At 37.9% G+C, this 15,710-nt stretch overlaps 2 protein-coding genes across 2 annotated transcripts in view; both read left to right on the top strand.

The window, feature by feature from the left end:
• LOC144707938 (beta-amylase-like) overlaps positions 1–2,550 on the top strand; it is a 6,883-nt gene extending 4,333 nt beyond the window's left edge. Inside the window, exons 5-7 of the mRNA XM_078581220.1 lie at positions 582–791; positions 1,301–1,540; positions 2,189–2,550. Coding sequence (XP_078437346.1) covers positions 582–791; positions 1,301–1,540; positions 2,189–2,341 — 603 coding nt within the window. The 3' untranslated portion in view covers positions 2,342–2,550. The remainder of the gene's footprint in view (positions 1–581; positions 792–1,300; positions 1,541–2,188) is intronic.
• A 5,942-nt stretch (positions 2,551–8,492) lies between these two features.
• On the top strand, positions 8,493–12,551 carry PNSL3 (PsbQ-like 1). The gene is made up of 3 exons (XM_078581223.1): positions 8,493–8,853; positions 11,223–11,518; positions 12,279–12,551. The coding sequence occupies exons 1-3, from the start codon at positions 8,592–8,594 to the stop codon at positions 12,375–12,377; spliced, it is 657 nt and encodes a 218-aa protein (XP_078437349.1). The 5' UTR covers positions 8,493–8,591; the 3' UTR covers positions 12,378–12,551.
• The last annotated feature ends 3,159 nt before the right edge of the window (positions 12,552–15,710 follow it).

Below are 15,710 nucleotides of genomic sequence, written 5' to 3'. Positions count from 1 at the left end.
ATATCTTGGAAAGAAACCCTTCTCTCTTTTCTCAGTCAATTCCTTGCAACTAAGCTTTACAATGGATATTCATGTAGCTTCCTTCTAGCTTTTAGATATCTGGAAGAGACACCTGTCTCTCATTTCATAGTCAATTCCTTGCTACTAGGTCTTATAATGGATCTTCTTATAGCCTCTATCTACCTTCTAGATATATAGGATAGATATCCTTCTCTCAATTCTTTCTCCAGTCTTTGCAACTAAGCTTTATAACGGGTCTTCTTGTAGCCTTCTCCCAGTTTTTGATATCCAGGAAAGACACCCTTCTCTCCTTTCTTACAGCCTCATTTTTTCTTCTAGATCTAGATGTAACCAACATTAATATGGCGACGCATGGAGTGAGTTAGCACTAATGGGTAGCACTATGGCTATCACAACAGAAGCATACCTCTTTTTGTTTAGTCTCAGTTCTCGGTAGAATCGCTCTATCCATTACATTTCAGTCATTCCTACAGTTTTTGTTGATCCTTTTAGTTGGGTCAGCGCCATATCGTCCAAGTACTTAAGTTTGGATTCAATCATGGCTGGGAAATGAATTTCAGGTTTCTGGGATCCACTGGTGGTACGGAGGCTCATCCCACGCTGCTGAACTCACTGCTGGATACTATAATCTGGATGGCCGAGATGGCTATGGACCCATCGCCAGAGTTTTGAAAAGACACAACGCCATTCTGAACTTCACCTGCATCGAGATGAGGAACAGAGAGCAACCTCAGGATGCTATGAGCGCCCCTGAGCAACTTGTCCAGCAGGTCCTTATTTCACCCTCTCTTTGCCAGCAGTCAAAAGTTGTTTATTTTAGCTTTTTTTCCATTTTTTTAGGAATAACTTGATAGAACGTTAGGAGTCCTTGCCACAGTTCTTGTTAAATTAAATAATATAGCTCAAAACATATCTGAATTTATCACTATTTAAAGAGAGGGATAGAATTAATCCTCTTTAGTCTAATATTAATTAATCTATTCATTATCATTTAGATAGAGTTAGCCTCAGCACAGATAATTTAATCCCCATCCTTAACTGAGACCTCCAAATTCTTTCATTATAATTCAGATAGACGTATCCTCAACATACTGAATTTAATCCCAACGCTTTTTTCAAAAGTCTGAATGTCATCGTTAACTTGATGGATTCACTATATTGGGTTTAGATGATAGCCTAAAATCTACAATAACATACACTAATGTACATAATAGATGACTTGGACATAGCAAGAGTTTTTCATGATCTTTACAAATGAGGATTTTGATGGTGTATGCAGGTTTTGAGCGCTGGCTGGAGAGAGGAGATAGAAGTGGCAGGAGAGAACGCATTGAACAGGTATGATTTATATGCATATAACCAAATGTTGAAGAACGCAAGGCCCAACGGGGTGAACATGAATGGGCTCCCAAAGCATAGGCTGGCTGCATTGACTTATCTGCGTCTCACAGAAGAACTCATGCTGGAGAGTAATCTAGCGCTATTCTCTATCTTTGTGAAGAACATGCATGCTGGTCTGGTATGCCCCATTCTCCTGTTTGTTTATCATGATTCTTGTTGTGGGCCTACTGTTTTCTGAGGCCTGTGGACGGATGACGATATGTCCTCCATCTCGTCCCTTACTATCATCAGCCATCTGTCATGACCTATCAAGCAGAACGGAATGAAAGAATACATGCCTTCCGTTCCGTTCCGTCATTGGTCACTAACAATTTTTGTAGTGGCCCTCGTGTTTATCTAAGGCTTGTGGATGGATGACGATATGTCCTCTGCCTCGTCCCTTACTATCATCAGTCATCTGTCATGACCTCTCAAGTAGAACGGAATGAAAGCATCCATGCCTTCTGTTCCGTTCCGTCATCGGCTCCTGGTGATTTATACTACATTTGCAATGTCCTCCGTCTTTTCTGCCGCCCATTCCGTCCAAATACTTTGGTTACAACAGAATGAAAATATAGACTTTTGATGACGTAAAGGAAGGGGAAGGGATAAAATCTAAGGCACAAAATATATTGTAATGTTTCCATTCCAAAGTCATGACAGATGATTAATGAAGGATAGGAATGGTAATTGAGCATTAAATACAGCTATTCCCAGATTTTACGTATAAAAAATAAAGTGTCTCTGGCATTAAATTTATGGTTTTATTTTCATATGTTATTTCCAGGATTATAATGCAGACGCTCAGGGCCTAGTAGGGCCACTTGGACCTTCAAAGCCAAGGATGAAGATAGAGGATATCTTGGGTGCCACCACGCCTGCTGACCCATATCCTTTTGATGAGAAGACGGATATGCCTGTGGGTGAAGAGGAGGGGTGAAATTAGGGATAAAACCATTACAGTTGTTTGTTAGTTGAACAATCATTGTGTGGTTTGGTTCAAATTTTCTAACCACCCTTCGCACAGCCCACTGACCATTCACACCAACCACCAGCCGAATCCTTGGGCAGAGCCAATGGGTGGCTTTGATTGTTAATTTATTGAAAAATTCTATAATAAGTGAATTCTACTTATGGGGGATTTGTTAAGAGGTGCGGTCACCGCCCAATGGACTTGGGCAGTTGGAAATCTGCCTAGCTGGGATGAATTTCTATACTCCAATACATGACCATCCCTAGGTGAAATATCAGTACTCGTTCTTTATTTTTCTATATCGTCATTGTATACTTTTTAGTTATCTCCACACATATAGTGATATAACATCTAATATTGGGGTTCTGTCTGAGATCACATCATGTATGATTGACTCATATAACATGAAAATATATCAAAACACAATCAAATGCAAAATTAATATCATCGAGAAAAGCCATTTTAGACTAGCCATCTTCAATACCTCAAATGATAGTATCTGACTAACTTAAGTGTGAAATTTTTATTTTGGCCTAAAAATGAATATCTTGACCTCATATAATATGTCACTATATAAAAAGTGTCTAGGGATTCTATTTGTAGATTCAATGACTATTTTCAGTATGCCATTATAGCTTTGGTGAATGTGGATGAAGGTGGTTTATTCAAAACTGAGTGAGCAACCTAGTCTTTATCAATGTGACTGCTGAGCAACACCCAATTAAATCATGTCAACACACAACATTATTTAAGATTTTATTTAATGGTTATTTCAGATATCCAAGCATTAAAAATGAAATAAACTTTGAGATATTTCTTAGTACTATCAAATTTAGGATATTTATTTGGATCTTTCTTAGTACACTCATATCTCATGGGTTTTGACTTCAGACTCTGAAAATTAAATAACATTTTTATTGATAATGCATTTATAAGTATGTATTTTAAATTCAATGATGAATAAGAAGATTCAAGACAACGAAAAGATACGCTGGCCAATTATGAAAAAAATGGCTCATCACTTTAAACTTATAACGGCAAATAAGTAGAGTCCTATCTGGTCTCCATGAAAATTTAAAATGCATACTTGAAGACCAGATAATTTTATGCGAGTCACCTCTGTTTTATATAGTTTGGTTGAGTTCATCGTGAGTAATTTTATTTTATTAAAATTATATTTATGAAATTAAAGGGCCATCTTAAAAATATTAGTTTTTGATTTTATTATTAAAAGCATATACTTATGGAAAATATTTATTTTCAAAATCATATTACCGTTTTTCTGGATGGATAACATCAAAATAAAATCCAATTATTGAGTCATATATGTTACTACTTAACATTAGAAATGAAGAATATACTTTCAAAAATACCCCACCTATTCAAGAATCAACTTCAAAGTCTAAACTCTGGAGATTTAAGAGAAAAAATTAAATAATAACTTGTATTATTTATGATACTCAGGTCTGGATATTATGGTTTGGAGATAATATTCAAGGATACTCATGAGCTAGCCCTCAACTAATATTTAGTAATTATGATTTGATATCAAACTTCAGATAATACCAATCTCTGAAACCTTAGACAGACTAGAAGTAACAGTAGTTTATGTTGACCAAAACAAGCTCAATAATTAATTATATTAATTGGAATCCCGTTTAGTTTAGAACCATGATTTTTGAGACCATATATTTGATGGAAATATATGTGGCCGGCAAGCCAATCACACATTCCACGTCTCGTTCCATGTTCATTAATAGACCATATTCATTATAGTTCACACATGCGTATAATGAAGTCCATGAATACATGATCAGACTTAGTGAATTATGATGAGATCGTAATACGGAGATCACTAGTCTTTAAGCATGTGTCTAAACATTCCTATTCAAAGGATACGCGAGAAGGACATCGAAGTATCCGGATAGAATAGCACTATCTAGCCTCACTCATATGATGAGTATGGCCGGTCCCGTAGCCATTAGTGTGGCGACACTAAGGATAGATAGTGGGTGCTCTTTAGTGGAAAGAGTTCAGTGAATTGATCCGTACGAATCCCTGAATGGCATTATACCGAACTGTCAATCAGGTTGATTCACGTCACGGTTGTGTAAGTGGTCCTTAGACCTGAGACACCAAAGACATCTTGTGGACGGACGGTTGTACTTTGGCTATGGCCAACGAGTGTCTAATCATGGGATTCCAAACGGTCTTAGTTCGGGTGCATCAAGAAGTACACGAAGAGGATTGAGTGGTCAAGATGGGATCGTCCATCCTCGGTATAAGAGGTGACAGGTCAAGGAAGACGATGCAATGAAGTCCTTGGCCAAGGTAGTGAAATATCGGAGAAGAGTTCTCCGATGATTTCCAAATGCATCAGTACTAACTCGGATGACCAATTAGGGTTTGATAGTTGACCATACCCTAAGTCGTTCAAGGAGCGTCAAGTGGATGAGGGATTATACATACACGGTAACCAATGATGAACAGGTTCCATGAGTGAGTCGATACACACTCCTTTGTATCTTCTAGGACACGAGGTGTAGCTTGGCACCCCACGTGTCGGAGTCTCGACCTATCAATTGGGTTAAATCGATCCGACATTAATTAATCTATATGATGATATAGTTAATTAATTTGGAAGGCCAATAAAGGTTATTGGGCCGTTGGAGTCGTTAACTAGACTGATACATGGGCCTAGAGGGTCACACGCAAATGGTCTTTTGGATGTTGGAAGATATACTTAAGTTTTGGGGGTTTTATGAAAAATACCCACTTAGTATAAATAGGGGAAGGCCCTGAACGAAATTCACCCAGGCCAGAATTGTTCAGGGGCCTTCCCCCTTCTTCTCCACCCTCCCCACACCCCTTCCTCCATCTCTGATGTGATCGGGACAACGTAACGACGCCGACGGAGAAAGAACAGGGCTCGTCAATGAGAAGGAGGAGATCCGACGTGCCGAGGACCGCGTGGATACGTCTAGAGGCTGCACACTTGAACAGCTCGACTCGTCTCGCTCCAGTATCGAAGAAATCACGAATGAGATTCTTGCAAAGGTACTCGTTTTAATGTTTTATTGATGTCGTTCGATTCGCAAAAAGACTTCCGTTGCGCATCGTTTTGTTCTGTTCATCCATATCTAGGCCTCTAGAAACCATCAATATTAAGTTCTCGAGATAGCCCTTAACTACAGCACTATAAATTTTATCATGTTATTTGTTCCCCATCCCTACACTTCTATTGTCTATCTTCCATTTATTGAATATTTCATCAATGTTACCGATGATAAATATATATAATCATTTTTAATGTCTGGCGTGTATTAACATTTCTGGAGCCTATATTTTTCCCAACACATTTTATTTTTTATTGATAAGATTTTATAGTATTGCATCACAATATTAAATGGACACATTAATTGATATTTTTATCAAATACTATATGTGTACATATATGCAATGAATAGATATGTATATTACTCCCTCATCTACAGCTCCATTCTTTTATTTCCATATCCTACTCAAAGGGCTCAAGTAAGAGGTTCGTTAATAAAGTCAAGCATTCAAGGCAGGGTGTGGTTTCGAAGCCAACTATAGCAAAGAGATTGGGTGAAGAGATCAATTAATGATCAAAATATCCAAGTATGTAAAACGAACCTGCGCAGTGTCTGAAAAATGAAGTCAACATGGCCAAGATGACATATCAAATCTCACATTGACTAGGTGATGTATGTAGCAGGCAAGCCAATTACACATTCCATATCTCATTCTATGTTCATCAATAGAATGTGTTCATTCTAGTGCATGTGTGATGCTTATAATGAAGTCCATGAATACATGATCGGACTTGGTAAATTATGATGAGATCATAATAAAAAGATATGTAGCCTTTAAGCATGTGTTCTAAATATCCTTAATCAAAGGATACCTGAGAAGGACATTGAAGCATCCCAATAAAGCAAACCTATCTAGTCTCACTCATATGATGAGCATGGACAGAAACTATCAATATTATATGTATGAATCCCTCATTCATCCATGTGAATCCTTGATTGGTATTATTCCAAGCTATCAATATGACCTACAAGTTCCTAATCATGGAATTCTAAACAGTCTTAATTTCGTGTTCAATATAAGAGGAGACAACTCAAGGAAGATGATGTGATAAAATCCTTGGCCAAGGTAGTAGAATATTGAGGAAGAACTATTTGATGAATTCCAAATGCATTAATACTTGGGTGATCGATTAGGGTTTGGAAATTAACCTTAGGTCATCTTAGGAGCATCAAGTGATAGAGGGACTGTACATACACAGGAAGTGATGACAGACAAGTTCCATGAGAAGTCAATACATACTCCTTTGTATCTTCTATTTCACGAGCTGGAGACTCAACCTATGGATTGGGCTAAATCAATGTATCATTAAATAATCTATATAATGGTATAGTTAACTAATTTTCAAGGCCATAAAATTTATTGTGCCGGTAGAGTAGTTGACTACCCTAATAAATGGGCCTAGATTGTTGCCCATAAATGGCATTTTTTGTGTCAGAAGATATACCTAAATTTTGGAGTTTATGAAAAAATTTTGCTCAGTATAGATAGGGTAAGGCCACAAACAAATTCACTCAAGCCAGAATTTTTTAGGGCCCTTCTTCTTCTTGTCCCTTATCCCCTTCGGTCCTTTCCACTCCCGATGTGATTGAGACATCATAACGATGATGATGGAGTGTGGAAGGGGATTGCAAAGAGGAAGGAAGAGATTTGAAATGCCAAGGATCACATGGATAGGTTTAGAGGTTGCACACTTGAGCAACTCATCATAATCGTCGGGCGATAATCGTTGAGTGCCATATGCCTCCACCCCACTATTGGGCAGGAAATTACTCTCAGAAGTTGTGCCAAGAGGAACGGCAAGAGTAATTCCCATCAAGTGTGAGCATCCATATAGGACGATCGAGTAAGGACCCTAGCTCACTGGTCATAACCTCTTATATGGATTCTAACAGGAGTCCATGTCATAGAATCTACGTGTTTCCCCTCAGAAATTGAGTCATCGTCAACTATAGACAATGATGTAGGAAGCTAGGGTCGCTCTCTAAGGGGGTAGCCATAAGCAAAGAATCATACTAGGCACTAATAGTGACATGGCCGACTTGCCAACAGATCACGGCAGACATCTCCGCCTAATGTTGTTGCCAAGTGAGATAATCAGGCTTACGAGACAATGGGGCAACCCCTTTTCGAAAAGTATGGTTGGATGAGACCTCGAGCGATCACTCATGTGAGTTGTTGAGGACCTCTTCCTCCACAATGAAAACGGTCAGTCAAATAGGGTAGGAATTAGGGTTTAGGGTTTAAGGATTAGGGTTTACATGGTTTAGGGTTTAGGGATAATGCCACTATAGTTACGGATCGTCCTGGACATGGACGATGGAAGGGATGGGACAAAGATCGTCCCGAATGATGTCCGGATATTTCAACTTCGTCCAAACCGTCTCGTCCAAGGATTCGTCCATTGAAGAAAAAAATCGTCCGCGGCTCGACTTTGCTAGTTTTGTCCCATCCAGGGAAAAATGGAGGAGAGAGAAAGCGGAGGAACATGTGTACAATTACTTTTGGGCCACGTCAGTTTGCTTAAGCGATGTCAAGGAATTGATTAAGCAATGCCACGTGGCAAGATCTCAACCGTCGGAAGCGAATCCAATGGATTTTCATCCATCCCTTAACGTCCATTGTCCAAGACCTCCGGATGGGACATTTTCTTTGCCCGACGATAGGAAAACCATTCCGTCCATTCGTCTTGGGACGAATTTCTGTCCCGATTTTCGTCCAATCTCGCGAACGGGACGATTTCTTTGTCCTGGGATGAAAAAACAGTCCCGTCCGCATCCCTGCACTATAAATGCCACACTCTAATTTTATGATAAATTGCGCAAATAGAAAAAAAAACTACCATAGAAATGAATAAATTGAAACGAGGAGACCAAAAGAGATAGGAGAAATGAATAGAGAACTACAAGTCTACAACTACAATTATTATTTCTGAGAGGATCTATCACAAATAATTCAATTGAAAGCCAACCGTTGGCATCCCGCAGGATAAGAAGCTGATCGCCTTCCTCTTCCTCCGTCGTTCTCTCTCTTCTTTCTCTCTCTAGACTGTCTCTCTCTCCCATCTCTCTCTCTTTCTCTCTCTTGGTCCGAGCTTGCGGCCATGGCGGCAGCGCTGATGAGAACGGTCGGAGCTTCTCAGATCGTCAACTGGCGTGCAAAACCGGCGAACAAGTTATCAGCGAAGACGATGAGTCCGACGGCGGAAGACGGTGCCGTTCAGAGCGGGAGGAGAGCAGCGCTTCTTCTCTCCGCCGGCGCCTTATTTCAGAATCTGGGTTTGAGGACGGCGATGGCGGCCGGCGAGCAGGAGAACAATGGGTTCTGGCTCACTAGTCCTCTTCCTGTTCCGTCGGTCGATAACAGTGAGAATCCGACTTTGCTGTTGCATTTGGATCTTGATTACTATTTTTTTCAGTTCATTTCCTTGTCTCGTTTCATCTCTGTGTGTTTTTGTTTTTATGTAATTTATCGTACAGTGAGAATCCAGAATTTGGAACTCTATCTTTATTATTTTCTTTTGATTTCTTCCTGTCAATCTATCCGGCTTTGTTATTTTTTCTTCAATTTATTTATTTTATCGTGTAGGAAGAATCCGGCATTGACCCTGAATTTGGAACTCTAGCTTTGTCATTTGCTTTCGATTAGTTTGTCGTTTTTTATTTATTCCCCTCAATCTACCTGTCTCTGCTATTTTTTCTTCAATTTATGTAATTTATTGTACAGTGAGAATCCGGCATTGACCCTGAATTGGGAACTCTATCTCTATCCCTTTCTGTTGATTTTTTTTCTCTTGTAGTGTATGGTACAATCAGAATCCGGCATCAAACCTGAATTTCCAACTCGATCTTTACTCTTTTTTTTGCCGATTACCTTATCTCTTTTCATCTCTTCCTCTCAAAATATGAATCTGTGTTTTTATGTAATTTATCGTACAGTGAGAACCCAGCATTGACCCTGAATAAGGAACAATATCTCTTTGTTTTTCTGTTGATTTCTTCATCTCTTTCTTTCTATTCCTCTCTATCTATCCGTCTATGTTATTTTTTCAAATTTTATGTAATTTATCGTACTGTGAGAAACCAGCATTAAACCTGAATTTGGAACTCGATCTCTACCCCTTTATGTTGATTTCATTTTTCTCTTTTGATTTATTCCTCTCAATATATGAATCTGTTTGTTATTTTTATGTAATTTATGTTACAGGGAGAATTTATCATTGACCCTGAATAAGGAACTCTATCTCTATCCATTTCTGTTGATTTATTTATATCGTTCGATCTATTCCTCTCAATCTATCTGTCTCTGTTCTTTTTCTTCAATGTATGCAATTTATCGTACAGTGAGAACCTGGCAATAGACCCGGAATTTGGAACTCGATATCTTCCATTGAATATCTCCACGTCTGTGTTAAATTTTATTTCAATTTATGTAATTTATCGTACAGGGAGAATCCAGCAGTATTCATGATTGGAACTCGATCTCTATCCGTTTTTGTTAATTACTTATCTCTTTTGGTCACTTTCTCTCATTCTATCCCTCTTTGTGTTTTTATTTTCTAGAAAATATGTAATTTAGCATACAGTGAGTATCCCCAATGAACCGTGAGTTTGTAGCTCGATCTCTATCCCTTCTGTTAATTTCTCTTTTTTTTTTGGTTTCCTCATTTCCATTTATCCATCTTTATGATAGTTTTTTCAATTTGCAATTTATCATAAAGTTAGAGTACGGCATTATCCCCAAAATTAGAACTCAATATATATCATGTTCTGTTTATTTCTTTTCTCTTTTGATCTCTTCCTCTCAATCTTTCCCTCTCCGTGTTATTCATATCTTTAAGTTATTTAATTAAGCGTACAGTGGGAATCAGGCATTAACCCTTAATTTGTGATCTATCCTTTTCTGTTGGTCACTCTTATCTCTTTTGATCTCTTCCTCTCAATCTACAAGTCTCTGTTTTTATCTTTTCTCCAATTTATGGAATTTATCTAGTAAGCATCGGGCATTAACACTGAATTTGGAACTGGATCTCCTTTTTACTTCAATTTATGTGATTTATTGATATTCGAAGCAGGGTCTTCTATTAAGCTGGTTTGATTTCCTCAATCTCTGTCCTTGTTTCATCCGGATTTTGAAGTCTAGTCTTACCGTTGTCCTTGAGATTTACCTTTAGGTCACTCCGTTGTTTTTACATTTAGCCTATGAATGTCGATTTCCTATCTCTAAAATTTGTTTAGTTTCTGACATCTCTATCTCTGACCCATCTGGATTTAACGCCTTGCTGGATCTCTATCTTTATCTGTCGATATCTCTCAATCTCTTTTTGTCTCTTCCTCTCTATTTCTCCACCTTGTTGTCGTATCAATCTCCCCATGTGGACATTTCTTCATTGTAGCTTGTTTTAGTTTCCTGAAAACCCCCATTAGTGTTCTTATGGAATTGGAACCCTACCTCTTTGCCTACCCCTTTATACTGACTTGCCCATAATTCTCAACATATCTCTCCCTATTCCTTTCGATTGATCTCATGATCTCTCCAAACTGCTTCATCTCAAGCTCTCTAATCAATGTGAATGTTTCAATCTCCTTATCCGATTCTTTAATCTCTCGATTTATGAGGAAGCGTTGGTTTGATGAGAATTGTTCTCGCATGCTTTTGAGAAAGGCCCTACAAAGGAGTATGAAAAATTCTAAGTTCAAAGACAACAGTGTATGATCATAAATTGTCATTTCAGAAACAATTGCAAACTCGGAGACAGGAACACGATCATTCTTGCGTAAGGGGATCTACATAGCAGAGATCGGCACTGCGGGAACAGCATTCCGCGTGAAGCACTACGCCTTCGACCTGCTTGCACTGGAGGACATGCTTGGGGCAGACATCCTGTGGAACTACTTCTCTAAATATCTCTGCCTCAAGGCCACTGTCATGTACTACGACTTCGACAAGCTCATCTCTGCTACCGCCGCAACCACTGAGAAGCAATCCCTCGCTGATCTGGCCACCAGGCTCTTTGACAATGTCGAGAAGGTCAGTCACTGCTTCTCCTGGCCTCCTCTTGTGCCTTCTTCTTTTATTACTGTCTTTTTCGGCTAGCTTCTTCTACTTTTACTGTCTTTTACTTGGTTCTTCCATTAGTTTCTTCTACTTTTACTGTCTTGTTTGCCTAGTTTCTTATACTTGGTTCTTCCACTAGTTTCTTCTACTTTTACTGTCTTGTTTGTCTAGTTTCTTATACTTGGTTCTTCCACTAGTTTCCTCTACTTTTACTGTCTTGTTTGTCTAGTTTCTTATACTTGGTTCTTCCACGAGTTTCTTCTATTTTTACTGTCTTTTTTGTCTAGTTTCTTTTGCTTGGTACTTGCACTGGTTTCGTTATTGTCTTCTCCGAGGTTCTTCTACCATTTTATATGACTAGCTTCTTCTTCCTCTTCATCTTCTTCTTCTCGTTATTATTACTATATTATTATTTGAATCCTTAGTCCTTATTCTCTACAATAACTTGTTGTTATTCTTATTCTCTGCAATAACTACCACTTCTAGGTTTTCTTCTAATCCTACTAATAGATTCTTCTTTTACTCCTAGGTTATTTTTTCTTCTGCTGGCTTTGTGTTCTTCCCTCAGTCCTGCTTATTCTGCTAGCCTCTTGTTCTTTGCTAGTTTCTTCTTTGGTTTCTTCTACAATGTTCGTCCTTTCCGTCATCATCATCCTCATCCTCATCATCTTGTTCATCTTGTTTTGCGGTAAGGGGGAATACTAATAAAGAGAGATGAACGTCCTATTTTCAGCTAGAAGACGCCGTGAAAAAACGGAGTGAGACGCAGACTAGAGAGACCTACGCAGGCATGAAGGCAATTCTGCAAGAAGTGATGGCCAGGATGGCATAGAAGTTCCTTTTTCTTCATATTTTCTATTCCGTATATATCTGTGAAAATTCAGGGAGAAGAGAGAGGAGAGAGAAAGAGAAAGGAAGAGAGAGATGTAGAGAGTCCAGGTCAATTCAGGGTCCTGTTTTCTCTCTCCTTTGACTCGAAGAGGCAATTGAAGCTGCAGTTTCCAAAGTGCACGACCCAAATTTTGAGAGATAGAGAATCTTGTGTGAATCATCATCATGTTTCTCTCTCATCTGAGTCTCTGTTGCCATGAAATTCCTATTCCCCAAGTTAGAGAGAGAGATGGTTCCTCCCTCATTTGACCCAAAGAGGGCAATTTAGAAAGAGATATGAATAGAATTTTTTTCACCCAGAGTACTGTTTCTCTCCTCGCTTTCGGCTCATTAGAGGTATTTGATAAGTTCTTCCAAGGACTTATCATGGCAAGAAAAGACATAAGTATAAGTCACCATGTGCGAACTTAGGTGCACATGCGACTTCAAATGAATAAAGGCAGGAAACTGGTGGCTATAGATAAAATGGGGAAGCAGCTTATTGGGGAATCAAGAAAGCTGTTATTTGCGCCGTGAAGGTGGAGAAGGAGATTCCTCTGTCTTTGTCATGCAGGAGGAGAGATCCGATCTCGCTCAAGCTCACAACAAAATTGAGTGAAGACAGATATGGTCGACTCAAGGCATTCCTACTTTCATCTTACACTTAATTCAACACTGCTCTTGAACTATTCCATTTCTGGATGTTCTATTGTCTCATCTCTCGAGTTCTATTTTTGGAGCATGGAATTTTTTCACATATGGAGTATTCAAACTCACTACTTAACTGAGTACCTTGGATTTTCTATCCAAGCCTTGCCGATAACGAATTCAAGGCCAGGAGCCTAACAGTATTGAAGATCGTGTTCTCCGATTCAGTTGAGATTTATGGGCAAGTCAGTATTTTCTTTCTCTCCCCTTTAGCTCAGAGAGGCCATCAAAGCTCTTGTTTCCCCAAATCTTCTCAGCAATTAAGATAGAGAGAGATTCCTCTCTTTGAACAATCCTCTAGCCATTAAAGGTAAGTCTGAGTCTTATTTCTCTCTTTTAACTCAATGGCCATTGAAGCTCCAGTCCTCAACAATCCTCTACCCATTAGAGAAAGTGAAAGAGAGATATGGACAATCCAGTGCAAGTCAGAGTCTGATTTCTACCTGTTATTGCTCCCCAATTTAGAGAGAGAGGTGCAATTAAGCTTCTTCTTTATTTCTCTCTGCGTTGACTCAAAGAATACTGAATAAAAGGCTAAAGACATAATCTTCTTCATCTCTCTTCCGTAACTCTTAACAGCTCCCCTCTCTTGACCTAAAACCTCTGAAATAGTAATATTTGCATTAAATAAGGGGATTCAAAAGTCAAGTGATCGAGATGTTTGGCAATTCAGGGTGAAGAATATAGAAAATAAAATTGAGTTTCCTCCACTTGACATAAAGAAAAATATCAAAACCTGAAACATAATAATGTCACAAATTTTCAGTTTTCTTTCAAGAACTGAAGTCTAGGTCTCATTTTCTCTCTCAGTTGGCCTTCTAACAACATAAGGATCAAGGAAATTAGCTTGCTATCACTCACTCTGCCCAAAGAAGGTAACATTTTTCCAAGGTCAAGAGAGGGAAATTATATGTCAATACCATGAAAATCATATGTCAAGCAAAATGATATACAAGTCGCTTGTGAGATGGACAATTTTACTATATTTAGTGCCTGATTTAGACATTGTCTGTAGAAGATAGAACTGGGCAATTCTTGCAATCCAAGGTAACGCTAAGTTTTATAAGTCATAATATTCTATATAATATATATAAAATAAATAAGAAAGAAAACTCGGCTTGGGAGAGTTACGAAGTAAAGGCGCGAGTTTACAAGCGGGTGCGGAGCGAGAAATCCAAGCAACCCTTTCATAATCCCAGCGATCCTTTCGTAAGTGTTTGCTGTGGGGATATCATTTTTTAGATAAACATGAGTTGTCAATTTTTGAGTTGGTTCCCTATCTTCCTAAATTTTCATAATTATTATAACATGAAATTAGAAATAAATATACCTAGACCGTTACTCATTTTAAACTTTAATATAGAGTACATGATCTATCTCTCTTTACTTTTAACATCCCACTAAATTATAATGAGAATAACTGTGAGCTCTTTGTCAACTCTCATAATAAAAGTTTCTCAAGACCTATAGATTTCATAAACCATCATATATCTCACACAAGCTAGATAATGTTTGATCCCTGAAGATAAGTTGAAAATGATAGGATGCCTAAGTTGAGGAAATCATTTGCAATAGGAAAAAAGGGCTCAGAAATAGAAATATATTTACTTCTCAGACTATAACAACTATCCGACAATAAAGCTGCAGATAAATAGTTGCTTCTAATAAACTCAAAATGTTCATGTTATCTAAGTTTCGACTTCCCCAATATCAGAATAAAGAAACTAAATATGATCCCTCTTAATTGATCCAAATGATAAAAAATATATCTTACAACCTGAGCACTCCTAATACTTACAGAAGTGCATCAAGAAAAATAATCAAAGAAAACAGTAGAATGAAAAGAGAACTCATTATGTATTAATAATATATTTCGTTATAAATATTTTTTTCCTAAGAAATGAAAGTGTGAGCCTTTCTTCTCATGGGGGAATGGAATAAGTGATAATGACCCCAATGAGGAATGAAATGATTCAAAGGCGCAAGGGGTGAGTGTATATTTTTCTTATGATATCTGTCAACATGAATCCTGCAATCAACATGTTTTGAAATTAAATAAGACAAATATTCTCACATGATTTTATTCCAGAATATCCTAGCTGCATACATTTTAAGAAAGGATTTTATGTCATATTATAAATATAAGCCATAATATGAAAACAAAAGGATAAATAAAATAAGGATAACTAGAGCATAATTAAAGAAGAAATCCTGTAAGGATTGACTTTTGATGAAGCTTAATTAAGCTTGGAAGGTTTGTTTTTGTATGATTATGTGTCCTATTTCCAAAGATATGGCATCTAGAGTGTCCATTTTCTCTCTCTTTGACTATTTCATATAATTAGGCTAATCAGTAACACTGTTATCTGTCGAGCTTCCCAAAAAGAAGACCTCTTTAAATCGCGACCATAAACCCTAATGTAAATATAATGCGAAGCTATAGAAAAGCCAAACCTAGACGAATAATATATGGATAATATATAAGAGAACGAAATACGATATACTAAAATATGCTCCAAAGAGGATAAAATTTGGATATCCTTTTTTCTCTTTGATTTTTCACTCAAAATTTATAAATTGATAATTG

This window comes from Wolffia australiana, chromosome 9 (assembly GCF_029677425.1).
Source record: "Wolffia australiana isolate 7733 chromosome 9, ASM2967742v1".
In the NCBI taxonomy this organism is placed as follows: domain Eukaryota; kingdom Viridiplantae; phylum Streptophyta; class Magnoliopsida; order Alismatales; family Araceae; genus Wolffia; species Wolffia australiana.
This window is presented reverse-complemented; position numbering and strand designations above follow the sequence as displayed.